The sequence below is a fragment of the Balaenoptera musculus genome, chromosome 18, assembly GCF_009873245.2.
Source record: "Balaenoptera musculus isolate JJ_BM4_2016_0621 chromosome 18, mBalMus1.pri.v3, whole genome shotgun sequence".
Taxonomy (NCBI): Eukaryota; Metazoa; Chordata; class Mammalia; order Artiodactyla; family Balaenopteridae; genus Balaenoptera; species Balaenoptera musculus.
Window position 1 is genome coordinate 16043593 of NC_045802.1, and position 26996 is coordinate 16070588.

At 39.2% G+C, this 26996-nt stretch overlaps 1 protein-coding gene across 1 annotated transcript in view; it reads left to right on the forward strand.

Annotated features, from left to right (window-relative positions):
* Window positions 1-26996, forward strand: part of NEK5 (NIMA related kinase 5) — a 65286-nt gene that overhangs the window by 18455 nt on the left and 19835 nt on the right. The window contains 16 exon segments of the mRNA XM_036831622.1: window positions 1754-1851; window positions 3896-3979; window positions 4068-4138; window positions 5202-5288; window positions 7168-7222; window positions 8483-8683; window positions 8761-8842; window positions 10573-10706; window positions 12711-12895; window positions 15357-15423; window positions 16263-16379; window positions 17497-17583; window positions 19144-19236; window positions 21723-21803; window positions 22029-22097; window positions 23852-23978. Of these exon segments, the coding sequence (XP_036687517.1) occupies window positions 1754-1851; window positions 3896-3979; window positions 4068-4138; window positions 5202-5288; window positions 7168-7222; window positions 8483-8683; window positions 8761-8842; window positions 10573-10706; window positions 12711-12895; window positions 15357-15423; window positions 16263-16379; window positions 17497-17583; window positions 19144-19236; window positions 21723-21803; window positions 22029-22097; window positions 23852-23978 (1638 nt within the window).

Sequence of the window (26996 nt, forward strand, 5' to 3'; positions counted from 1 at the left end):
TGGGATGAAGTGAGAGAGTGGCATGGACATATATACACTACCAAATGTAAAATAGATAGCTAGTGGGAAGCAGCCGCATAGCACAGGGAGATCAGCTCTGTGCTTTGTGACCACCTAGAGGGGTGGGATAGGGAGGGTGGGAGGGAGGGAGACACCAGAGGGAGGGGATATGGGGATATATGTATACGTATAGCTGATTCAGTTTGTTATACAGCAGAAACTAACACACCATTGTAAAGCAATTATACTCCAATAAAGATGTAAAAAAAAATAATAAAGTTGGCTTAAGCTACTTGGAAGAAAGAGGTAGCAAATGATAGATATTTGGCAAGAGATTCCGACATTGAATGAATACTTAATAATTACAGGGCAAAATACTAGAAAGTTTAACACTTGCTGATAAGCCTGATTTTGTGCGATCATTTTGTGTTCCTTAGATGTTTTTATGAAACCACTCCACAAACCTTTATTAAGCCCCTTCCATGTGCCAGGTACAGGGAATACAAAAGTACTAAGTATGGAGTCTGTCTTCAGGGAACCCGCAAACTAGTGGGAGAAACAAACAAGTTAGTAGAAGCCCTTATTCTAACAAGAACCCATCTGGTAGTTGTTTGGTTAAAGAAAAAAGCTGATTAAGCAGGAAATCATACAAACTTATTTTAATCTATAAATACACAATCATTTGCCAAACTTCTGATGTAAGACCAAGGCCTTGTCTTTGATTCTGAGTCCACCGATTGGAGTTCGGAATATTCTTTCTTACATAGGGCTCCCCCCACCCCCAATTTATAATTTCCAATTTCTTTTCTTTAGAGTGGAGTAAGAATTTACAGATACTCTCTGTGCACAGTCTTTTGAAAGCTTCCCCGTTATTTTCCACTCGTTCCACCCAACATTTAGGTCAGTGACTTTTTTTTTTTTTTTTAGCTACTCACTTTTACTGAGTCCTCCATGGGATTCGATGTAGTTTTTGTAGAAATAATCACATCTTCCTTTTCCCATTCATCTTTCATCAGTTGATGTAGTAATTACAATAGCAAGTATAATTGGCATAAACAAATTTGGGAATGAACACAATGATCTTGGTAAGAATCAGTGGGAGCAGAGGTACCTGGGCATAGGTGAGTCCAGAAGCCACCAGGGTAACCTTGAGCGGGCAGCGGTGATGAAGAGTGCCCATCAATCTAGTGAGTAGGTCAGGCAGAGGTCAGTTAGAAGTATGTCTACTGTACTCAACAACATGGTTGAATAAGCCCCATACAAATAAAAGTTTATGTCCAAATTCAAGGGTGTATTAATTCTTCCTGAGGTGTTGAAAAAGATTCACAGATGCTTTTTTATAGCAGATTTCCAACCTCCTGCAGGAATGTATTAAAAATAATTGCTGACATTTATTGAACTCTCATTATGTGCAGGTATTGTTCTAAGTATGTGACATGGATTAAACCATTGAAAAGATTAAATGAGGAAAGATAAAACAATCCCAAGAGAAGTTTCTATATTATTATCTCCATCTTACAGATGAAATAACGAGGCACAGAGAAATTAAAATAATTTGCCCAGAGTCACAGAGCTAAGAAATTTAAGTGGTGAAGTGGGATTAGAGCCCAATCCATCTTGATTCTACAGCCAGAGTTTTAAACTATTATGTACTGCATTTTTCTGTTATATTCTCCACCTTCTAGAACTTAAAGGCAAATAATTAGTAAATATTTGAAACCCATCCAGCACCAAATGATGCCTTTTCTTATAGAGAACAACAGGCTGTTTATTGTGATGGAGTACTGTGATGGAGGGGATCTCATGAAAAGGATCAAAAGACAACGGGGAGTGTTACTTAGTGAAGATCAGGTAAAAACTCTTCTAATTTACCTTTTAATTTATATTGGGGGATTAAATTTATAATGTCATAAGTAATAGATTGTGTTTATATGAAGCATGCTTTGTGGAAGAGAAATTCAAACTATAAAATAATGGATCAGTATTCTTGATAGGTCTAGCCTAGAACATGTTCGCAATTGAACTTAAATTGAATCTTTTTTTTTTTTTTTTTTAATCTCTTTTTGAGAGTGAACTTTGCTTGAGAAAGAACTGTGTCTTATTTTTGGACAATCTCATGTAGGATGCCTCTGAGATAAATCTTCATGGCGGAAAAAAAAAGTGAATGTGGATGTTCCTTAGCCATTTAAAATGTGATGTATTTATAGCTTCACTTTTCTTCCTTTTATCGTTGGGTACTCTGTTTTAAAATAGCTATCCCACTTTGCTAGGGAGGATAGAAGCTCTTCTTAGCAGTGGCTATTTACCTTCATTGGCTATTAAGAGAGAGGAGAGAGAAGGTGAAGAATAATGGCCTCAGGTCCCATTTTCTCTTTGCACAAACACATTTTTCTTCTATAGTCTGAGCTCCCTTTGATACCCTCTTGGGAGTTGTACTCGTGAAGGAGACAGGTGTGTGGGGTGGGGGCTGAAGAATTGGACTCAGGGCCTGTGCAATTGATGGGAAAGGCCACGGCCTCAGGCAGGGCACAGGAATGGCCTGCCATCTTTCTTTAGGGCATTTGTTTCTTCGTTCTCTTTTAGCATTTAAGAGCATCAGGCCCAAATAATTTCCTCCTAGAGTTAAATTGAATGTTGTGGGTTTCCCTGGTGGCGCAGTGCTTAAGAATCCGCCTGCCAGTGCAGGGGACACAGGTTCGAGCCCTGGTCCGGGAAGATCCCACATGCCGCGGAGCAACTAAGCCCGTGCGCTGCAAGTACTGAGCCTGCACTCTAGAGCTCGCGAGCCACGACTACTGAGCCCGCGAGCCACGACTACTGAGCCCACGTGCCACAACTACTGAAGCCCGCACACCTAGAGCCCATGCTCCATAACAAGAGAAGCCACCGCAATGAGTGCACCGCAACGAAGAGTAGCCCCCGCTCACCGCAACTAGAGAAAGCCCGCACACAGCAACAAAGACCCAACGCAGCCAAAAAAAAAAAAATTGAATGTTGTGAATGTATGAATGATTAAAGAATCAGTATCTCTAACCTCTGTAAATTTAATCAAGCATTCTCCCTATGCTCATTTATATTATATATTAAATTCTATATTTGTAGAAACCCTCCTTTCTTCCTATCTAGGTATTATTTTGTCACATTTAATAAAAATACTTTTCTCTACACAATTTTGAACTACAAAACTAAAAAACTAAAATTACAACTGAATCTTAGTATCTGGAATGGAGCTTTTTTTCCTATTGTTTTCCTCTCTCTGTATAATTTGGTGGACAAAGAATCATTGAAATTTTAGAATCATTTAAATAAATCTCTATAGGTATAGACACAGTTTAATAAAGAGGCTCATGGCCAGCTAAGAAAATCATATCTAAGAAATAAAATTAAACTTTAAAAAGTATAAAAGCAAAATATTTCTTAGTTTTATATTATATACTTGTATGTTATTTCATTAAAAATTTTAATAACCTCACAGATTCTCCACTTCTTCCTCTTTCTCTCTTTGCCCTTGACACCCTCCTTCCACTGAAAAGGAAAAAGCAGTGGCACTAGGGTTATCAGGAAACAGAGCTGCTTGTCTACTCTCCTGATGCAGTTAGCAACCCAATGTTAATAAAAAAGAAGATCATGACTTGCCTCCCTCTCTTCCTTGGTTCTGTTTATCTTTCTCTGTGTGCGGTGTTCCTTTTCATACCAACACACTTGGATTGCCTTTTCACACCTCCATGTTTCTAGCTGTAAAAAGAAAATAGTACGATAAGATGGTATACCTATTAGCTTCATTCATATAACCACACACACAAGTATATTATTCCTCTCTTCTTGTATGTTATCATGAAGACATTTCAGTGATCACCAGACTCCTCACCAGTTTTGTTTCATGTTCCCTCTACAGATTCTGAGTTGGTTTGTACAGATTTCTCTAGGACTGAAACATATTCATGACAGGAAGATCTTACACAGGGACATAAAAACACAGGTAACATCTCAGAGACAAAATCAAGACAGAACAGATCTTTTGTTTTCTTGAAATATCTCCAGCAACATAGCATTTCCTCCTCTTACAGAACATTTTTCTTAGCAAGAATGGAATGGTTGCAAAGCTTGGGGACTTTGGTATTGCAAGAGTCCTGAACAAGTAAGTACTTTTTAAAAACATTTTCTTTCTGATCATAACAGCCAAAATACGTATTTTTAGTTATCATGAATTAAGATATTAAGAGCTTGGTTTCCCAATAATTTTTGATAACTGTTTATATAAGTGTATTAAATCATTCAGATGCTACTTTGTCTGAGATTAAAATTTGCAGGTAGATAGGAGAAGGATGGTGGCGATGTGTAGTGTGATATAAGCTGATCAAATGAGATGTGACTGAAATGCGTATAAAACTAGTGAGCGTTTTGTGAAACAGGCAAATTCACACGTGCTGGGGGGAATGTATTGATGCAGCTGTTTTGGAAGACAGTTTGGTGGTAATAAATATCAAGAGATTTTTAAATGTTCCATTTCTGAGAATTTATTCAAAGGGGATAATTTGAAATCTGGAATAACTTAGATGCCTAATAATTGGGAAATGGTCACATTTCATAAAACTTAGCACAGCATGTACCTGAATATTATAAAGCCACTAACATTTATGATTTGGAAGACTTCTTGATAATGTGAGAACAAACTTTGTTATATTAAGTAAAAAAAAAAAAAAGGGAATTCTGAATTTTAAATATGCTATGATCACAGCTATGTGGAAAATATGCATGGAAAAAAGACAAGAAGGAAATACGTCAGAATTTTAACACTAGTTGTTTGGCGGTTTTAAGATTCTGAGTAAATTTTTTCTTCTTTGTTTACTTTTATGTTTTCCAAATTTTAAATCATGAGATTGCATTACTTTAGTCGTTGGAAAGAGGGAAGTCTTTACATGTGAGAGTTTTGCAATGTAACAATGGTACCTCTTCGTGCAATCTTTAAGCCATAAAATGTTTTCTAATGTGTCGATTTTGGGGAGGTGAATTATAAGCTTAAAAATCAATGAATTTTATTACTATATTATTAATATACAGTGTTTTGGTTTATTTTAGTATGTGAATACATCAAATTTTGTGTGTCCATTTTTATACTTTTTTCTTGCATGTATGTGTATGTCTTAAGCCCTTTCTTCAGTAATACAGTGTTATTTTATTATTTAATATAATTTTGCTAGTACCATGGAACTTGCTAGAACTTGTGTTGGAACGCCTTACTACTTGTCCCCAGAGATCTGTCAGAATAAACCCTACAACAATAAAACGTGAGTTGCTGACTTTTGGTTCGAAAGTCGCAGTAAAATCTGATGCATTCTTTCCTATGGTGCTTTTGTAATTTCATTTTCTTCACCTGTGAAATGAGGATCCCAGTGACTGTCTCTGACCACTTCAGTGTTCTCTGAAGGTTTTGAACTTATTTAGAAAGAAGACGTTTCTTTTGAAGATGCAAGTGATAGAAAGAATAACATTGAAAATCGCAGTCACTGTGATGTCCATCTGTGTATTTGATTCTCATGCTTTCTAAGCCCTGTTTAGCCTACTGCAGGAAAGTGCTGTAGATGGGTCAGAAGACGGTGAGGCTGGTGACTGAGCACGGGTTTAGCAGCCAGGAATCCTAATATTGACTCAGTCGGCAATTTGACCAAGTCAGTCCATCTCTGCGGGCCTCGGTTCCCCTACCTGCAACAAAGAGAGCTGGTAATTGTTAAGGCGTAGGTAGATAGGTAATTGTTAAGGCATCTTCCAGCTTTAAAATTCAGCTAGCTTTTATGTATGTGGTACCAGAGCGTACCGTCAGGAGTAATATTAATATACACAGTGATAAAAGATGAAGATGAGGTAGTTTTTACTTCCATGGAAGGAGAAGGGAAATTTTTCACTTTCAAAGCTGTCTGCCAGTTGAACCAGTTGGCTTTGCAGGAAGACTGAGTTTCTTTGTGGAGTTAATTGTCTGTTTGTTTAGGAAAATACGCAAGGGATGTTTGGCTGTTTGACTTTGAAAGAGAGAGCAAAGCCCTAAAAAAGAATGGTAAACATTTCTCCGCAGAGTGAAAGAGCAGGCAGTTTTTTGGAGACAGCCTCTGACTTAGAGAAGGGGTTTGGCCTCAAGCTGAGCAGGAATGCAGCTTGTGTAGCCGGGGTAGAAGGGCAGGCTGTCCAGAGCAGAGCACAGTGCAACAAAGAGAGACCCCTAGCTCCGTAGCATTGCTTTGTTTCCTTGTACTGCTTTTTAAGGATTTGAGTCAACATTTAAATTTGCTGGTCTGATGCTTTCAATAATTGGAAAATCCTAGCGGTAATTGTTACGAAACCAGATTCATTTGCCTGATGAACAGACAAGCCAAATGCTGAGGCCCCGAGGTTTGCAGCAGAGAAAGGGTTTATTCACAAGGCAGCCAAATGAGGAGACTGGAGTACAAGTCTTAGATCTGCCTCCCTGAAGGTGAGGGGCTTGAGATATTTATGTGTGGTCTTTGGCGTGGTCTTAGGCGTGGGGAAAGAGGATTGGAGGTAGGGAAGAGGTGAGGTAACTGGTGTTCTGTACAGACATATCTGAGTTACATCCTTCTTCACAGGATGCATGTTCAAAAATGGAGGTGTTTAGCATGGTCAGAGGGTGGTGTTTTTGGCCCTCTGAGGTCAAAAGATCATTCATTGGACATCTGCACAGGCCTAGTTTTAGCACATTTTTTTCAAGTTCATTGAGTACCAGATACTCTGGTCATCACTTAATCTAACTTGGGTTTTGTCAGTAGCCTTGAGTAGAATATTCCTTTCTAAATCAACCAGATGTCACCCTTTGAATCAAACAAATCCATGTTTGAGTTCTGCCTTCCGCCTCCAAATTGCTCAAAATTCCACACATGTACACATTTTCTTCGAGCTCATCACGTGAAGTAAATATTGAGCCATCAGATTCTAGCAAAGCTTGTATACCTTTTCTTTGCTAGGATTTTGACAAGCTACAAATTTTCCCTGTAGTCTTAGTAAGAGTAAGAATTGATAATGTACTGAAAACATTTGTGAAAACTTGTCAACCTATATAAAATTGTAAAGATGCACAAATATCATGCACTGTAAAGATAAAGGTTTTCATTGAGAATTATTGATATTTCTTAGCATGTTAACTCTTATCTTACCCAGGGATATTTGGTCTCTTGGCTGCGTCTTATATGAGCTCTGCACACTCAGACATCCTGTAAGTATATTAATCATCAGATTAATCTTGAACTATTGAAAACTATATAAATGCAATTAACCTCTTGAGAGGAAAAGGTTAATGTTTGGTTTTATTAGATTGTTAAAAATTATATGGACAAGCTATTAACAAGAATGACAGCTCCATATATACTGACATGGGAAGATATCCAAGCTATATTATGAAGTACAAAATCCAAGTTGGAGAATAGTACATGTAGCATAGTTCCATAAAAATAAATTGTGTGTGAACATATCAATACATAATCAGCAAAGGGAAAAGGTGCATGGGGCGAAGATTGTCGGAAGCCAGGCACAAGCTTCCAAGAGCCTTTCCCAGTAGAGTCACACAGGATGCACTGATTTCTCCAGCAACAAGTTGTGACAATACATGTGAAATGTTATCTACCAGGGAAGCTCATTCGAGACCCAGTGTCCAGGGTTTTTGTTGGGACTGGTCACGTAGGCACCTCTGCCTAGCATGTGCCAAGCTTCTAGATTCCCAGGAAGAAAGCAGGTATTCAGCATAAACCATGTTGTTTGCACAGTGTGGGGAAAAAGAGAGCCACTCGGAACGTTTTGGGAATGGTGAGAACTCTCCTGAAATCCAAGTTCCCAGATGCCAGCCAAGGGCCAATGTAAGCAGGCCTTTCTAAGGATAGCAGTCTTAGACCATCTATGTTAACTCTTTTGTACACAGCTGTCGTTTTGTTGTTATTGTTATTATCATTATTTTCAAATAGTAAGTGTCAGATAGTAAGTGTCTAACCCAAACCTGATGTGTAAATAATGATGATTTCATACAATGGAATGTTTTCTGGTTTATGAAGAATTTTTGAGGAAATGGTTTATGTTATGTTAATTTAAAAAGCAAGATGTAAAATTTCATATTGTTATGATCTCAACTTTGTAAAATAAACATTATTTTTAAAAAGACTAGAAGGAAATATACCTCTGGGTGGTGAAATTGTATGTATTTTTCCTGTTTATAATTTCCTATACTTTCCAGTTTTTTAGAATGAGTAAATATTTTGATAATAAGAAAAAAACTAAAAAAAACCTTGTTTTAAGTAGGACGACATTTCATTGAATAACCACCTACAGTATCTACTCATGAAAGGTTAGTTGATGGAAACAATTCAGGGTAGACCATAGTGCTTCTCATTAAAGCTATATAACATTGTTTTGTTTCTTGATATTACTTTAAATACTAGCATTGAATTTTTCTCTGATTTAGTATCACCATTCCTTGTCTTTTCAGTTTGAGGGTAACAACTTACACCAGCTGGTTCTGAAGATTTGTCAAGCTCATGTTCCTCCAATATCTCCAAGGTTTTCCCATGACCTACAGTCCTTAATATACCAGCTCTTTGAAGTATCTCCCCGAGATCGACCATCCATTAGTTCCATTTTGAAAAGGCCCTTTTTAGAGAACCTTATTGCCAAATACTTGACTCCCGAGGTGAGTTTTGAGGCGATTCTGTTTGGATTTTGACAGAGATTTTTACTAGCAGGTCCTGACACACCGTTTGATTTTAGGTCATTCAGGAAGAATTCAATCACACCCTCAGACATAAAGCAAGATCGTCTGCTTCTCGACCTGCTGGGAAGGTGGTCCCAGGTAAGGATGATTTAACCGTGCAATCAAAAAACATTTATTATGTCTCACGCAATGATTTATAATATATGGCTGATAACTTTAGCAGAGAAATTCCTCCAAATATGTTGAACATGGACATTTAAAAAATATAAGCAGTATAAGCAGAAGAAAAATTGTCAAGTGGTGACCTGGGGGCGTGCCTGTATATCTAGTTTATGCATGACCTGGAGGATTCATCTCCTGTCTTCTCATCAGTCGGGAAAACTTGATAAAACAGTGGATGTGCTGATAATGAGATGCTCAAAGAGGTAGAATCTAAACTTAACTTTTGTGTAGGGAAGGGATAGAGAGTCAAAGAAGGTTCACAGACAGAATGAAATCATGAAATGAAGCTTATTTTTCTGAAATAGAGAGAATGGACTGGCGATTAAGAGTTCTCCTGCAGAGGCCTGTTGGAGCTGAAGTTAGGATCTCGGACCTAATTGTTAACAGTGGGAGAACGTTACTATGTGACCCCCAAAGAAAGCAGCTGATACTTTATGGTAATGATAAATGGAGAAGCAGTTGTAGTGGTGGTGTTAGGAATCAGCTGATGAAGTACTGTGTGTGTGTGTGAAAGAGAGACAGACAGACAGACATTAAAGAGAAAAATTACTAATTCAATTGATATTGTGAAATAAGAGCAGCAAGATTTTTAGCCATAACCAAATGTCTCAACTTTAAGGATGAGGAGTAGAAAATCTCTCCAAGGAACAGTGATAGGGGAATATTATCCACTGTGATGGAGAAAATAAAGTGAGGAAAGTTATAAAGGGAAAGTGAATTAATGATTCTGCCGTGTTTAATTTCGTTTGCCATCGTTATATATTAGTCGAGATTGAGCATGTTTAGAAAGTAGATAAGTAGAGGACGAGAGAAAGTGTATTGTCTACACTCCTAATATAGGACAGATAGGAAAACAAGAACACATTTTTTTTTTTCTATTTATTTTTGGCTGCGTTGGGTCTTCGTTGCTGCGCGCGGGCTTTCTCTAGTTGCCGCGAGCGGGGACTACTCCTCGTTGTGGTACGAGGGCTTCTCACTGCGGTGGCTTCTCTTGCTGCAGAGCACGGGCTCTAGGCGCGAGGGCTTCAGTAGTTGTGGCGCGCGGGCTCTAGAGCGGAGGCTCAGTAGTTATGGCGCACAGGGTTAGTTGCTCCGCGGAATGTGGTATCTTCCCGGGCCAGGGATCAAACCTGCTTCCCCTGCACTGGCAGGCGGATTCTTAACCACTGCGCCACCAGGGAAGTCCCAAGAACACATTTTGAAGGTGACAAACACAAATATATTTGAAGACCTACTCATCCATTTCAAACAACAATGCAACATGAATGCTGTGGCCAGATAACCCAAGCTCTGATGACTACATTTAATTACTTGTAATTAAATTAATTTAGTTAATAACTTAATTACTAAATATGCCATTATGTCATGCATATTGTTTCCATAAATGTTAATTCCCCAATTTTTAAAAAGTAGTGTTATATATTACTAGAAATATGTAAAGGAACACTGGAAAAAATGGTTTCCTCCATTCAAAGAAAATGTGTAGTAATTTTCCATCAGCACTTCTCTCCATGGGTATAAATGTCTCTGGTTAAAGAGAACTTACTGTGTTATGAAATGCCCCTTATACTTATACTCTCACAAGCATAATATTAATGATGTGGAAATTTTTTAAAAATTAAGTTGTTTTATTTTGGTTAAATAAGATTTTAAAATACAGAAAGTGAGATTCCAGGGAAAGTGCCTGCCAAGATCAAGGATATCAGTGCCATTTAAAAGGAAAGACATATTATATAGAAATGAATGGAGACCACCAGCTGGAGCCCAGAAGCCCATATCTGTAAGTCATGCTAAACCCTTCCTCTGTTTTTTTTAGTGGATGGCATATTCTACAGAACTACTTGCACATGTTCATGAGGTACAAGGCCATTACTTGGGGGTTCACTAGTTTTGTACTTGCAATAAAATTCTGTAATGAACATTAAAGTGGTACTTCATGGGACAGCTTCAAGTTGTTATTTTTAACAATGCTGTATTTCCTTATAAGTATTCTATACATTAGTTTTTGTTTTCTTTTTATAATTCAAATTCTTTTAATTTCTTTAAGTAAAAAAGGTTTTTCTATATAGGACAAGTGAGTAGCATAGTGGCAGAAAACATGCATTTCATACTCTTAATTCTGATGTTATATATAATTGAGAAATTTTTATTATATAATCATTGATTTTTTTCCCCCAGAGTTTCTTTATGCCAGTTATTTGAATCCACTTCAGCAGAATGTTGAATCTTTTAATTTACGCTAGTGAAATGCTTCTGGTACATAAAAATGGCTATTGTATTTTAATTGAAAAATTGTATTTTAAAAGAAGGCTCATGGTAAAAAAAAAAAAAAAAAAAGAAGGCTCATGGTATAAAGTATGTTGTGATTTAGGATACTCTGTAGCAAACCCTTTCAGAGACAAAAAAAACCAAAAACAAACATCTAAAAGACTCAAGGATGGATGAAGTTAGGAGAACACATTGACATTTTCTTAATCCTTTGAAAGTTTCTCCTAATGCAATGAAATGAACAGGTCTGCACAGGAGCCATCTCTGATGTTCTCATTACCATTTGGGACTTCAGAGAAAATCCTAAAGAAGCTGTTTTTTCCTTCCAATACTTTTCTCTATTTCTAGCCATTTTTCAAGTAATTTGTAGTAACTTCTTTGGGTTGTACATAGGCAAACATTGTAAAACTAAGAAAAAGACTTCGCACTTTAAAAGATTTTTAAAATAAATATACAATCTATGTTTAGACTGTTAAGCCAAATTTTATACATTTACTTTAATATTTGAATAGGACTATATAAATGTGCCATTTTTGTAAGTTAAAGATGGTTAAATATCTACAATTCCATATGGTTCATATGTATTTATATATGAGCCATATAGCATTAAAAAGAACAAAGAATGTAATGTGTTACTTCTTTACAGTGAGGAAATTTCAGTTTTAACCACTTGTTTGGTTACTCATATTTCCAATTATAAGTTCCAGGCCTTTCCAAAGGTTTGATCTTCTTTTTTTCTTTTGTTAGCAACTGTTAAATGGACAGCATGGTCACCATAAATTGACCCTATTTTGCTATTTAGCAACAGGGTCTTGACTGGTTTTCATATGTTAATCTGGTCTGATTCTTGTCTTCCAGCTCAGTGGCCTCTACTAAGGAATGCTAAGATAAACATTTGTTTCTGGTTCTCCTCCTCTTATTCTGTTCTGGTTGGGAAGGGTGGTGAGGCTAGCTTGAGATGGTCATAAGCTGGTCACAACTGTTACATGACTTTTCTTGTGTTTACACAGGAAGAATTGACTCTGAGTGATGCAGCATCTTCTTTCCTTCCAGTCATGTTGCCATTTTGTATTTAGCAAATTTATCAGAACCTAAACGTTTTGCAAATCCCCAAATCTGTGAGTTGCACAATAAAGTACAGTATTCTTCCATAAAGTCTAGTAAGGTGTAAATAAATTTATGAAAAATAAGAAATAATAATGCTGAGTTTAGTTTCAGATCTTGGGTTGGACAGATACTCACTCGCTAAGTACTTTTGATACACTAGCCATGAAGTATACATGATTCATATTCACACCTTAGCAAAATTATAAACTACTGCACTACAGTGCTTAGACTTCTAAAACATTTTTCAGTTCGAGGATTTGGGGATTCTAAGATTACTCAAAAACAAGTCTAGAGCAAAAACAAGATAGCTTCAATGCCTTGTCATAGCTATGGTCACTACCAAACTGTCAATTGTTATAGATTTTAATCATGTATTTTTAAAATATCTCTCTTCTTTTTAATCCCTCAGATAAATATGGTAGAAGGACCCAAACTTGCTGCAGTGTGTGGACATTATGATCATTATTATGCTCAACTTGACTTGTTGAGGAAGAGAGCCAATGGACAAAATTACCACTATGTTCCTCAAAAAGATACCAGAGTTGAGGAGAATTATAATCAGGAAGAAAGCCACAGTCCATCTCCAGGTCAATGGTAATGTCATAGTCTACTTAAACTTTGGTCCTCTGAAAATAGTTTGCTATATCAACATTTATTCTGAAGTCCTTCCAAATTCTCCTAAAACATCTGGGAAGAACTTCCAGACTCTTCATTTAAAATACTTAATTCACAGTTCCCTTGACCCTTTTTCATCTTAACTTTGATGTAGCTAATCTTATTCATGTAGCCATTTGACTGTGGGAACAGATTAATGCTCTTGAATTTTTAATGTCTTTTTCTTTTTCCGAGTAAATTCCACTATCTGGGAGTGATGAAAATAGTTGTATATGTATCATTTTCCAAATATTAATATTAATATTATTAATATTAATCAATAATAATTGAATTGTAATCAAATTATAATTTGACACCTACTGAAAAGTGAAATATATTTCATTTAGTATTTATATTCTTGGGATTTTTCAGAATATGGATGTATTAGAAAGAAAATAATATAATTATGGTGTACTTTCAAAAAGTTTACTCCATAACAAATTTCTACAGATCTACAATACTTTTAATGGTTTCTTTCACACTGATGTCAGTGTTCTATGATCAGAATGATTGACACCCATCCACAGCCCTGAAGACCGAAGTCTGAGAGTCATTTTTTTTAAATGCTTTTGCCATCACATTTTTTCTTTCAGTGTTGGGAATTTGCTAACTTTTGCTGTCTGTGGTTATTTATTGTTGAAATTTTGGACAAACAATGAAACATATGAGTCTATATGATGGTGATCTCATCAGATAGCTAATGAAAATTAGATAAGCAAGAATAATAAAAGAATGATTTCTCCAGAAATGCGTGGTGGGAAAAGTAGACATTTTATTTTTAAAGATATTGGGTGCGGTTATGGTTTTTTTCCATCTTCATAACATATTTTTAATGACCTCCATGATCATCAAAAGTTATGTGTTCCATTAGTTCAAATTATAATATTCATATAGGACTCAACTAATGAGTGACATATTTTACATAAGAACTAGGTACAGGCACAAAACTCCCTTTCCCTTTTCTCAGCCACTGGGAAACTGCGTCTTCCACCCTTTGTCTAGATATGAGAGCTGTCAAACTATCAATTATTTTGATTATGTATGATTGTATCTCCCAAACTCTCACATAAAATGGTAGAAAGGTCCTTCTCTTCCCTGTATGCCGCTGCCCATCATCTTACTGTGTTCCAGGCTGCCCCTCTGATGACTGGCAACCCCTCCTCATTGTTCTTCCAGGCCCCCTGCCCAGCTTTCTCTCTATCAGAGCTCCAATTCCATGGGAATCAAGTCTTGATGTACTTGTCTGGAGGAATAAGAACGTATAGAGAGTTGGGGAGAGAAAGAAAGACAGAGAGAGATAGACAGAGAGAGAAAGAATGTCTCTTGGACAGCCCCTGGATGGCTGAATAGTTTTTCTCATGGAGATAAGTTTCTGAGAGGAGTTCTACATGTTAGCCCTCATCTGAGTCAAGCACAGTCAGTGTGTCAGACGCTGGTCAGGAACCTTCACAGAACTTCTCTCTTCTAATCCTCACATCACCCCCTGTGAAATTGGTATTGTGCCCATTTTACAGATGGGGAACTAAGGCCCAAAGACTGTAACTAGCTTATGATTTCATCATATTTCTAAACGGCTGATTTATTAACTTGACTCTTCAGAAACTGGGGACCACTCATCCTGATGTGCCTAAAGGAGTTTCTGAAATGGCAGTTCTGTCTTTGGAGCCCGGGAAGTTGCTAGAATTCCAAAGAACTTTATCATTAGCTCATACTATGATCTGAAATGTGGTAGTTTTTGTTTAGCAATCTGTAATTACAGAAATTCTTATAGGAAATTCTGAAAAAAAGATAAATATCTAGAACATAGGTACAAACCTGAAAATGGTTTGACTAGAATTGACCAGAATTGTGCTGGAAAAATACTTAAACATTGTGAGAGATGGAGAAGGCCTCATTTCTTTATTCATTAAGCATTTGTGAGCCAGCGTGAGGAGCAGAGGTGAAGGGAGGGGCCCCCATCCTGCTCTAAGGAGCTCAGAGTATCATGCAGGCAACAGACGAGCAGCTATCAGTGCAGTCAGGGTGACAAGGCTATAGATTAGATACCTGCACACAACATGAGAAGATCCTGCTACGGGTTTTTTCTTTTTCCCTTCGACATATTATAGACTATGGGTGGACTGATTCCTGCCCTGAGGAAAAATCATTGTAACAGAATATTTTTCGGTTCTGTCCTCTCCTGTATCCCCAGTTTTACTGTTCTCTTTACCTCCCTTTCTTCTTGATTTCAAAGATATCTTCTTTTCCAATGTACACATTCTGTAACTTTGAATTACTTCTTGAACTCAGAACGTCACAGGTGAATTGTGAGTCTCATTACAAAGCTGAAAATTCACTTGTCGAATTGGTGCCTATGATGAGTTAAAATTTCTACTCAGGCTGAACGTTTGTATTTCCTAAGGCTTGCTGAATACCTTCAGAGGAAATGTGAAGCTCAACAACATAAGCTGAAAGTGGAAAAGCAATTGGTAAGTAAGATACCAAATATAAGAGGCCATCAGGAATTTTCTCATGCTTTCTCTGTTCACAAATATTCATGGATCCTCAAGTCAAAGTTCATTCCACATAGATGATTAAGACTATTCCCCACTTTCCCCGGTTTTTAATAGCTAAAGAATAATGGGAATAGGCTTCAGTTAGGGTCTGGGAAGCCTAGTCCCTTCCCTGGCTCCATCACTTGCTATGTGACCTTAGGCAGGACATGCCACCTCTCTGAACCTCAATTTCCTTATCTATAAAAGCTGTAGATGGGCTTCAAGGTCCCTTTCAGTGCTGCAATTCTTTGATTCTATTTTATTAGAATTCTATACATTTTCAAAGAGGGACTACTGTATTTTATTTGAAATGAAAGTTAACCTTTACTTTTAAGTATAGTGTCAAAATTCTGGGGCTGAGCGAGCTTGGTTACACCTCCTATTTGTATTGCTCTTATTTTGAACTGCTCAGAAGTTCTAGTTCTCTTCCCCTACCTAATCTCATGCTCCAGGGGTTGCTAAACTTTTACAGAACTTTGATTTCACGATTATAATTTAGCAGTTCAGAAAATGAATCTAGGTGTCTCACATGGTAGCGTAAAATATTGATTGCTTAGGCTAGACAACACAAATGGTTTTATTTTCTTTACTTTTTAAATGTTTCACACTTAAACTAAGAAAATTCTACTGCTCAGTATAAAAAAAAACAAACAAACTCCCAAATACTGAGATTGATGATATAGTTATTGTTTAAAGGATGAGGGTCAAGGTCAAATCATAAGATGTTTCCAAAATGCAAGTACGCTTTATAAGTTATTTCATTCTAATAATAGGGTATTCGTCCATCTTCCGCTGAGCCAAATCACAACCAGAGACAAAAGCTAAGAAGTAATGGGGAAGAGCCTGGATTCCAGGAGCTGCAGTTCAGGAGAAATGAAAGGAAGGAACAGGTTAAAAACTGTCTGCTTCCAGGGCTACCGTTGTACTTCTCTCATTGTCTTTTGTACCGTAATGGGGTGTTGCTTTTAGCATCTACAGTGCACCTGAGAGAGCCCGTTACACAAACACTTGTTGGACACAGTGGTGTGACACGCCATGCTGGGGTTCAGGGGAGAGAGAGATATGTATTTCACCTTCTCAGAGAATGCAGTGTTGATGAGTTCACAAGGCTTTTTACCTCAGATTGATAAAGTAACTGTCCATCCTGAACATTTCTGAAATTTGGATTAGTTCCCTAGGGCTGCCTTACAACAAACTGGGCGGTTTAAAACAACAGAAATTTATTGTCGCACAGTTCTGGAGGCTTGAAGTCCAAAGTCAAGGTGTCAGCAGGGCCACGCTCCCTCTGAAACCTGGAGGGGAATCCTTCTTTGCCTTTTGCTAGCTTCCGGTGGCTGGTCCATGATGTTCAGATGCCCTGGTTTGCAGAGCCACAACTCCAGTCTCTGCCACCGGACATGGCATCCTCCTGGTGTGGCCGTCTTCTTAACAGGACACCTGCCATATGCATTAGGGACCCACTCTGCCCCAGTGTGACCACATCTTAGCTTAACTACTCACATCTGCAATGACACTGTCTCCAAATAAGATCACATTCTGAGGTCCTGGGGCTTAGGACTCCAACGTATCTTTTGGGGGGGGCACAAAATTCAACCTACAACAGGATTATATATAAAGTAATTGTATGTCAGTAATGCATTTGGGGTTATATATAAAAATGAGATTGTCCCAAGAGGCCGTATCCTCACTGGGGGGAAGTACCACAGCCAAAGTGTAAGGCAGATTATCATTTTTGGGAGCAACAGCTTTTCCCTTACTATATATCACACATTTCGAAATCCATAGGCTGTCTTGGGGACTTCCCTGGCGGCCCAGTGGTTAAGACTCTGCGCTTCCACTGCAGGGGGCAAGGGTTCGATCCCTGATCGGGGAACTATGATCCCGCATGCTGCGAGGCATGGCCAAAAACAAAAAATAAAATAAAAATAAAATCATAGGTTGTCGAGAGATTATTCTGTCAAGTTGTTCACAAACATTTAACATTTCGGGATTGGGATTGCTTTCCAGGAATACTGGAAACAGCTAGAAGAAATACGCCAACAGTACCACAATGATGTGAAAGAAATTAGAAAGAAGATGGAGTGTGAACTGGAGGTAAATAAATTCATTCTTCTAAAGGAAGCGTTGCTCTACTGATTCAGAGCTAACTAAACTAAGCAGGTATTAAAAGTAATGCTCTTCTCATTGAAAAGATAAACTTTATCATGCAAACTTTTTTTTTAAGTAGGAAAACTGTCAGATTTAATGGAAGCCTCACTGTATTATGGTTTACTTGAGGCCACACAAAGTGATGGGGCTGAGAGTCTCAGTTAAGAGTGGCTGTTATTAAAAGTACGGTTGATCACCTTCCCCATGAATCAGTCAATAAGTATTGACTGAGCAGTACTTTACTCCAGAACTGGATTAGATGCAGGAAGTAAGTTCATGCCCGTTGGGTAGGAAAAGAGACGAGCATTTATTGAATTCAGCTATACTGGAATAGTCTCATATGCAGGGGTAAGATTTGAAAGTCCATATAAGGCAACATTTGAGTGCAGTGGAGATGATTTTTGAAAAATTCCTTTAAAGACGCCACCTTGGAAAGTCATTCTTCCAATTCTCAGATCATTGCTTTTTCAGTAGAGCTCCAGATGAGATAGCTGGCCCGTGTCTGGAGACCACAATGCATGAAAAACACCCCCATGTTTAATTAGAAACACCCTCAGCGCCCGGGAATGTTCCTCCTATGACGGGCCAGTGGGCACCAAGACCAGCCGAGGACACAGCTGGCCTCTCGTCTCACATGCACTTGAACTACACACTCATTGTGTAGAACCTGCCCACACTACTGAAATTGATCTTTCCCTCTCACCCTGCCCCACCCCTGAGGGCATACAGACGAACTAATATAGGTGAAATGAGCATATGGTACAATTCAATTGTATGTACTGGGCTCTGAGCTAGAGCTTTCACATACATATCTCCTTTACTTATAACAGAAGTTAAATAACTCATCCAAAGTCACTTAGATATTACAAGGCAGACTAAATAAATATCTGATTCTAAAATGTCTACTCTTTCTAAATAGGCAAATAAATAGTTGGAAAGATATGAAGCAATGATCCAGTAAGGCTGAATCTGGTTAAGCCCTGTGAGGGCACGGGAGTGAAGATGAGTGGTGTGAACAGGGGGAGGATTCTTCTGGAAGAAGAGAGATGGGGCCAGAACTGGGTCTGAGAAGAAGAGTAGGATTTGGAGAGGCAGAGCTAAGGAAGAGGGCATCTGAAGGAGCCACGCAAAGCTTCATGGCCAATGCCATGGGAGGGGGCAGGCTGGATGTGCTTCTCCCCAGAACAGTGGTCTGGTTAGGGGTGGGGAGCCTCGTGCCATCATCAGCCCCTATTTTAAGACAGGTCTGCGATGGGAAGCCTGCGTCCAGGAAAGATGGACAGCAGACTTTTCTAGAGAGACCAGGAAAGAAGCACTTGGGGGATACCAGAGGGAGCCATAGAGGAAAGAAGCCATAAGAGAGCTCTCTCCAGCCATGCCCACTGATCCTCCCGAGGCCAGTGTCCTCATTAGATCCCATTCAGGTCTAGCGGGCGACGTTCAGAAAGTGGCCTTCAGAACTGACGCAGAGCCAACCTTGTTGACTGTGTATAATTTATGTTGAAGGAAGACTCAACAATAAGTCATAAAACGTATTTGGTGAAGAAGAGTGACCTGCTCATCCACCAAGAGGCACCTGAGGAGGAAGCACCTGTGCAGGTGATGGTGGTTCTTAGACGATGCTGCGTTTCCCAGGGAGTTCGCTCCAGCCCGCTGTTCCTGCCCCTCCCTGTGCGGTAGAATCATGTGGGAAAGTTTTAAAAAACGGAAACAGGGAATTCCCTGGCAGTCCAGTGGTTAAGACTCCTGTGTTTCCACTGCAGGGGGCATGGGTTTGATCCCTGATAGGGGAACTAAGATCCCGCATGCTGCGCAGCGCGGCCCTAAACAAAACAAAACAATAATGAAAAACCAAACTCAAACACCTGGGCTCCAGATGGCCTGGGGTGGGGCCCAGGTATCCCGTTTTCAAGAGCTGGCTGGTGAGTTAGTGCAGCCAAGTTTGAGAACCGCTTGCGGGAACGTTCTCTGATGGTGTTTGAGTCCGAGTCTCAGACGCGTGGGTCTGTGAATCTGATGGTTAATTTCTCTTCTGTTTCAAACTTACCTTTTTGGCATTAATAGGGAACCGGGCAGAGCTGAATTATCAAATGGCTCTCAAAAGACTCTTCTTTTCCTTCTGGGAGGTCTTTCCCCTTCATCTTCAAGGTGCCCCGAGGGCTTGACTGAGGGTAGGTCAGAGGAGCCCATGCTGAGCGAAGGCTGAACAGCCTCCCTGAGTGTTTTGCTTTGTGAAAACCTGGAGACCTTCACAAGAGGCGGTGCCGAGCGCTCTAAAGTGGACTGAGGTTGAATTTTCCACCCAGTGGGGTGGATGGGGCTTAGGGGTCTAATGTAGTTGTATTTTAAGGGAAATAAAGCAATATGACACTTCTCATGCAATTGAGACAACCAGACTACACAATCAAATCAGACAACCAACCTCACAAATATAAGTAAGACACAGAAGTCACGTCTTGTTTCAGAGTGTGTAATATTGCAAGGCAGGAAAACACCCTTCCCAGGGTTGCAGGGCAAACAACTGATAAAAATTCAAACTGACAGATGCGGTGTGTGAAGTATGTAGACGAGGCAGTAATTAATTCTAAGGGGGAGATGATAGGGACCTAATGTAGAATGGTGGAGAGAAAAGAGCATTTATACACACACACACACACACACACACACACACACACACACACACACGGAGACTCATAAGTTTCTGGTTCGGAAGGAATAGTACATTTTACCAAGATGGGGAAGAGTGGGGAGCAAGCTTGTGGGAGCAGGGCACTCAAGAGAACCACTTTGGACGTGTTGAGTCAGGAAGATCTGAGAGATCACATCCCCGCTTCGCTTCCACCTGGAACACGCTTTCCCCAGACCTTCATAAGCCAAGGTCCAACACCATTCCAGGGCTTAAATCAAATGCCATATAGGCTTTTCCTGTATTACTCTCATCCCCTATTCATTTCCTATGCTATTACCCATTTTATTTTCTTGATAACATTTAACACCTTCTGAAATTATGTCATTAGTTTAACTCATTGATTACCTATCTTACTCCAGTAAAATGTGAGTTCCGTGGCAGCAGGGACCTTCTGGTCACATTCTGCACCAACCCATTGTGTAGGACAGTATCTGGCCCGTAGTGGGTGCTCAGTATGAAGTTGTGGAATGAATATTAAAGTGAAGATGGTACCAAACAGGCAGCCGAATATGTGAGTCTGAAGCTCAGAGAGGAGGAAAGATCAAACCGGAAGAGACACGTTTAAGAGTCATTGCATAAAGATGGCATTTAAATTCATGGGAGTTACTGAGACCCCTGTGTATTAAGGAAGAGAGGGGCAATCATATGTGCTGTGTGACGGCCCTGAATAACACCTGCTGCTGGATGTGTTAGGAAAACACTGATTGTACTCAGAGACCCTCAGTTGAGTAGGCAGATAACAGACTTACATATTTTAGAAAGATTTTTCGGCAAATGTTTAAACGCAATTTTGGCATTAAAATAAGTTTATATCATCCAGAGGAAAAAAAAAAAAAAAAAAGGAAGACAGGGGCAGAGGGCCCAGGACTGAACGCCGAGAAAGCTCAGGATTTAAAGTTCACCTCTTGACCATTCCTTTGAAATGCTTGCCAGTATTTTTACAGCCTTCTCCTCCTCCTTCAAATTGCCCATCAATTTTTCGAGCCCCCTCCTTCCTTTATACTGTCATGAGCTGTGCACTTTTTTGTTTTCCTGATTAAGATCATAAGCCTCTTAACAGAAGGATCTTATAGTCAAAATTACGTTCTTGAATTAGATTAGTTTGTATTGGACTGTGATAAACATTGTCACATTGTAGCATTCCACCTGCCCACTGCAATGCCAGTGTTAAATGTATTAATATTTCACGCTAATGGACACTGTGCCCAAGTTGTTAGTGGACTGTTGTTAAGTGTCCTTTGCAAAAGGTATGTTTTCATTCTCAAATCAATCATCAGATTCATTTGAGAAATCAAATAACGTAAACAGACCCTGCTGTGAATTCAGGGGGGTTGTGAAAATATAATTGTTTGATCAATATTAAATGCTAGATTTTAATTTTTCTCTAAATTTTCAGGATATTGAAAGAGACTTGAAACAAACTGGACTTCAGAACACAAAGGAAAGTAAAATTCCAGAACAAAAACATAAAGCTAAGGTAATAAACATTTTGTCTTAAAGTTTCATTTTAAAAATCTGGCTGGGGATCTGCACCTTGCAATCTGGGTTGCCTCTAGGATTTCACCCCCTACTATTTTATGGAATTGCCTTATTTTGTGATGTTAGACTAATGGTTTTAAGTATCTGTAATGTCAAATTGGGAGTTGTAATTTTAAGGTTTTTATTGGAATGCGAAACAGATTTTTTTCTTGCTTTCTTCTAGAGAGGGGTAAAGTTTGAAATTAATTTAGACAAATGTATTTCTGATGGAGACACCCTCCAAGAGGAAGAGGTATGCCATTAAGTAAAATTCTATTAGTAGGGATGAGAAAATGAGTGTCTTAATAGCATGTTTCATGAACTTTTCCCATAGAGGGTAGGGAGAATTTTCTAAAATCTTCCTAGAAGGATGTCTGGTGTTCAGACAAGTCTTCCAAGGTATTTTTTATCCTTCCATTCTTTTTAAACTTGAGATTATTCCTATAGATGGATTATTCCATTTTAATTTATTGTTCTATTATAAAGGAGCTATTTTCCTCATAATAGTAACTTTTAAATTATAGCCAGATTAAAATAGAAGATATAATATATAGTCAACAACTAATACACTCACCTAAAAAACATGTAAATGAGCAGTTATCCGGAAACCATGCACATTTATTTTAGATCTTGATTGGTTATTGATAACTTTGTACTGGTCTTTGGGTAAATCTCAATTATGCACATGGGCTTGAATTGAAACAGCAATATATGCATGAATATAGTAAACTCAAACCTCATTTTATTACTTGATTTCAACATCTTTTTAAATCCCATTTTTTACCAGAGCTGCTAACAAATATCAGAATTAACTGATTTGTGTTTCTGTTTCACCTTCTCCAAGTTTGCCTTTTAAATGACCAAAAGTTAAGTATGGATATGTGTATACATATATATATATATAAATTATATACTCAATTTCTTCCTTTCATGTTTTTTTATTGGCTTAAAACTTTTTTAAATGTTATTTCCTTCAGATTTGTGTGTATGCATGTGGTGAAGGATTCTTTTTTTTTTTTTTTTAATAGACTTCATGTTTTAGAGTAATTTTAGGTTCATGGCAAAATTTAGCAGAAGGTACAGAGATTTCCCATGGAGCTCCTGCCCCCATCCCCCGGCACATGCAGCCTTCCCTACCATCAACATCGCTCACCAGAGTGGAACATTCGTTACAACTGATGAACCTCCACTGACACATCATAATCACCCAAAGTACATAGGTTACCTTAGGGTTCACTCATTCTCTGGGTTTTGACAAATGTGTAACGACATGTATCCATCATTATAGAATCATACAGAGTATTTTCACAGCCCTAAAAATCCTCTGTGCTCCACCTATCTTTGAGATTTTTATTAGCCTTTTGCTACAGAGACTTCAGTAGAGTGGTGGTAGTTAGCGCTCACTTGTAACCACTAGGCCTCTAAGTGTCCCGGACGAGGGAGCAGCTCTTGGGACCTGGGACCCGAGGGCTGGTGCATCCACGGTGCTTCTGTGAAGTGAGGCACTGAAGTTGGCCCGCTAGAAAAAAGAATGGACTCCAAACAGTTTTATCTACCAGTTTGTTCATCCTTTGTTATTCTCTGCTTTGATATGCTTGAAATAGAGTGATCATTTTAATTTTAATTATGGAATATTAGGAGCAGTTTCAGGGACCTGATTGGGAATGTTAAAGCTTAAAGCAGGGCATAGATGAGCTAACCTTGAAAGTTCCTTAGAATGGAACTGCAGGAGAATAAGACTGAAGGCAGGAAGTCTGCCTCAGATTAGCTGCCACGTGATCAGTGCTTGTCACTGTTGACAGGGAGAAGAAACGAACACATTCTTGCTTCTATCATGTTCCAACACAGTTCTAGTTTTAAAACCCTACTGACTCATGTAATAAACATACATTGAATACTTACTGCATACCTCGGTAAATGTTATTACTGGGAGCATGAAATAATTTTCAAACTTTTTTCCCCCAAAATATGGCTTATTTCTCACGAAACACCATGAAATTGCTTTAGGCAATGGATATACTGAGTGAAACTTTGACCTTTGAGGACGGCATTAAGTTTAAGGAATATAAATGTATAAAGGAGCACGAAGATTATACAGACAAAGCATTTGAAGAACTCTGTTGCCTGGAAGCAGGTATGTGTCCCTTCAAAGCTGCAGATGAGAAGGAACCCTTTTATTGGCAGTCATCTCGAATGCTCTCCTCCTCACTCGTCTCCCGTGATTTGACTGTCCCCTGCCCCCCACCTCACCCTGAACTGGACGGAGACCTGGCCCCTCTGACTCTGCCCACCCCAGGGGTCACAGCCCCTGGGACCCACCCTCCTCTCGGCTCCACACCGTCTCCTGGGGGCAGTTTCACCTGCTCTCTCAGCTTCCGGTCCTCCCGGCCCACACTCGTCCATCTTTCTCAGGATCTCCTGGATGGCTCCATGGACAAGTCCCACTAGCATCTCAGCCTCGGCGTGTGTACAATCCAGCTTCTGCGCCCTTTCTTCCCAGGGGGCCTTTATTTCCGGTGATGCCCTCACCAGGCCGACAGTCCTGCTGTCATGCCTGGGGTGGTTTCTACTCTGAGATGTCCCTGAGTCTTCTCCTCTTTCATTCCCTCTGCCCTGTCCTGTCTCAGCGGTGCGTGTGGTAGGAAACACATGGGCTTTGCAGACCGTAGGGAGTTCGAATCCCAGCTGGTGCTGCCACTTTCTGAGTGTGTGCCCTTTCACAAGTTACTTCAGATCTCTGAATCTCAGTTTCCTCTTAAGAGCGAGGAGAATAGTACTTGCCACCTAGGCTTATTGTGAGGACTAAAGTGAAAATTGATATATTAGGTGCTTAATTTAATATATGCTCTTCCCTTAATTTTCCCTTTCCCTTCCCCTCACTGAATTACTTTAGTCTCCTATGCGTCCTCCCTTTCTCTAGTATTTCCCCTTCATTCTGTAAGTAATTGCTACAGTCATCTTGTCATATTATTATTCTACTCAAATTTTGTTTTGATAATGCCTGTAGGATACAGTCTTTTGCACATAGTATCACATTTAACACTGCGTGGCGTGATCCTGTGGTGACCCCCCCCTTTCCTGCCCCATCACCCCCTCTCTCTTTCCACAGATGATGGGATCCACACAGCCTGCTGGAGCCCCATCTTCCCTTGCAGCTATGTGAGCATTCACACACCCTGGCTCACCTCAGTTTCCTCTTCCTAGAATCATACACTTTGCCTCATTTCTACCCGGAAAAATCTTTATTCAATTCAGCAGGCATCTTGTGGAGAATCTCCCTTCTGCCAGACTGTGCTAGGTGGGAGGGACCTCAGAGATGAATGAAACCTGGGTCTGCCCTCAGAATCACAGAATTGTCATGAGCCAAAGAAAGGAAACCCAAAACATGCTTTCTGAGCCCCAATACTAATCATTGTTCGAGTGCCAGCTGGCTGGAGAGTCAGGGGGGTACCTCTCCTACAGAGCTTGGCATGCCAGGGAGCCTGGGCTTTATCCTATGTGGCGACTTTCAATCAAAGGGAATTAAATGTTATTTGTGATGGAGAAAGATCATGCTGGCTGCCATGTGAAGGATGCGTGGAGGGGCAGGACTGAGGGCAGGAGACTGGTCCAGGTGGGAAATGACAGGTGCACAGGGCAGGCCAGTGCAGTGACAATAGACACCAGGTGTGAACTGCTGAGTGTGGGGACTGAGGAGGAGAAGAGGGTCCCAGTCTTCTAATTCAGATGGACGAGGCTATCACCAGCCAAACAGGTGCATACATCACGCAGAGGGAGGTCAGTAGAGATAATGTAATGGTTTAAATTTGTAACATATTGAGTTTAGGTCTTTCTGAGCACCAGCTGGAGGTGTTTAGAAGGTGCTAGCTGAGTAAGACCAAAGCTCTGGGGCAAATCAGGGCTTCCTTAGCATATGCACAGTATGTCAACCTTGATGGTGGTGGAAAACACCTAGGCACGGGGACTGGAGCGAGAAGGAAATGGAGCTTAGGACAGGTGCTTGTATTGTTTAAACAAGTTTTGGGAGAATCAGAAGAGAGTGAAGCCAAAGAAGGAGAGAAGGTTCTGGATGGAGCCTCAGGCCTTGGCAGTATCAACTGGAAGAGAAAGACCAAGTGAGGCAGGTTGAGTAACAGCCCACAGGGTTTGGTTATCAAGGGCCCTGAGTGGCCTCAGTGTGAGCAATTCCAGCGAAAAGGATGAAATCAAAAGTTATTCTTTGCATGAGTTCTCTGGGAAGAGAAGAGAGTGGATTATAAGTCTCAAAAGACATGGCTGCTTTTTTTTAAAAAAACACTTCATTAGTTTGATGCTGAAAACGGTCTCTTAATTTAAACTGGGCTCCCGTAATTACTATTCAGGCTGAACAATTTCCCATATGTTTATTGACATCTGTATTTCTCTTGTGAATTATGTGCTCACATCCTTTATCCATTTTTCTACTGAAAATGGCATTTTTTTTTTTCTTTATAAGACTCATTTAAACTGAACCTTTGCCTGAAGTACGTATTGCAAATAGTTTTCCCAGTTGGTCTTTAGATCTCATTTGTAGTAACAACAGCAAATATGTGTGAGTGTGTGTGTGTGTGTGTGTACATATAACTTGAGAATTAACTTTACAAGAATCGTGCAGAGCATATGAAGGAAACTATAAAACCTTACTGAGGTATTTAAAGATTATTTGAATAAATGTAGAGAAATAACACTGTTATATATTGGAAATATTCATTCCAAATAAATATATGGATTTTTGGCAATTTCAATCAAAAGCACAATAGGATTTTTTTCTGGTGTGAGGAGATCTTGGAGATTCTTAACTAGCCAAAAAATTTAGAAAAGAAGAGCATTGAGGGGCACTTGCCCTTCGAAATATCAAACTGTATTATATAAATTATAGTCATTAAAGCAATGTGATACTAGCACCAGAATAAAAAAAGTAATGAAAAAAGAGAAAGTTTAGAAACAAACTCTAGTATGTATCATAATTTAGCATATGCTAAAAGTCACATCATAAGTCAATGGGAAAAGAAAGAATTACTCAAATAAATGCTCTAGGACCAACTGGTTAACAATTTGGGGGGAATTGTGAAATCAGACCCTATATAATGATACAACAAAACAAATTCCAAAATAAAATCAAAGAGTTTATATG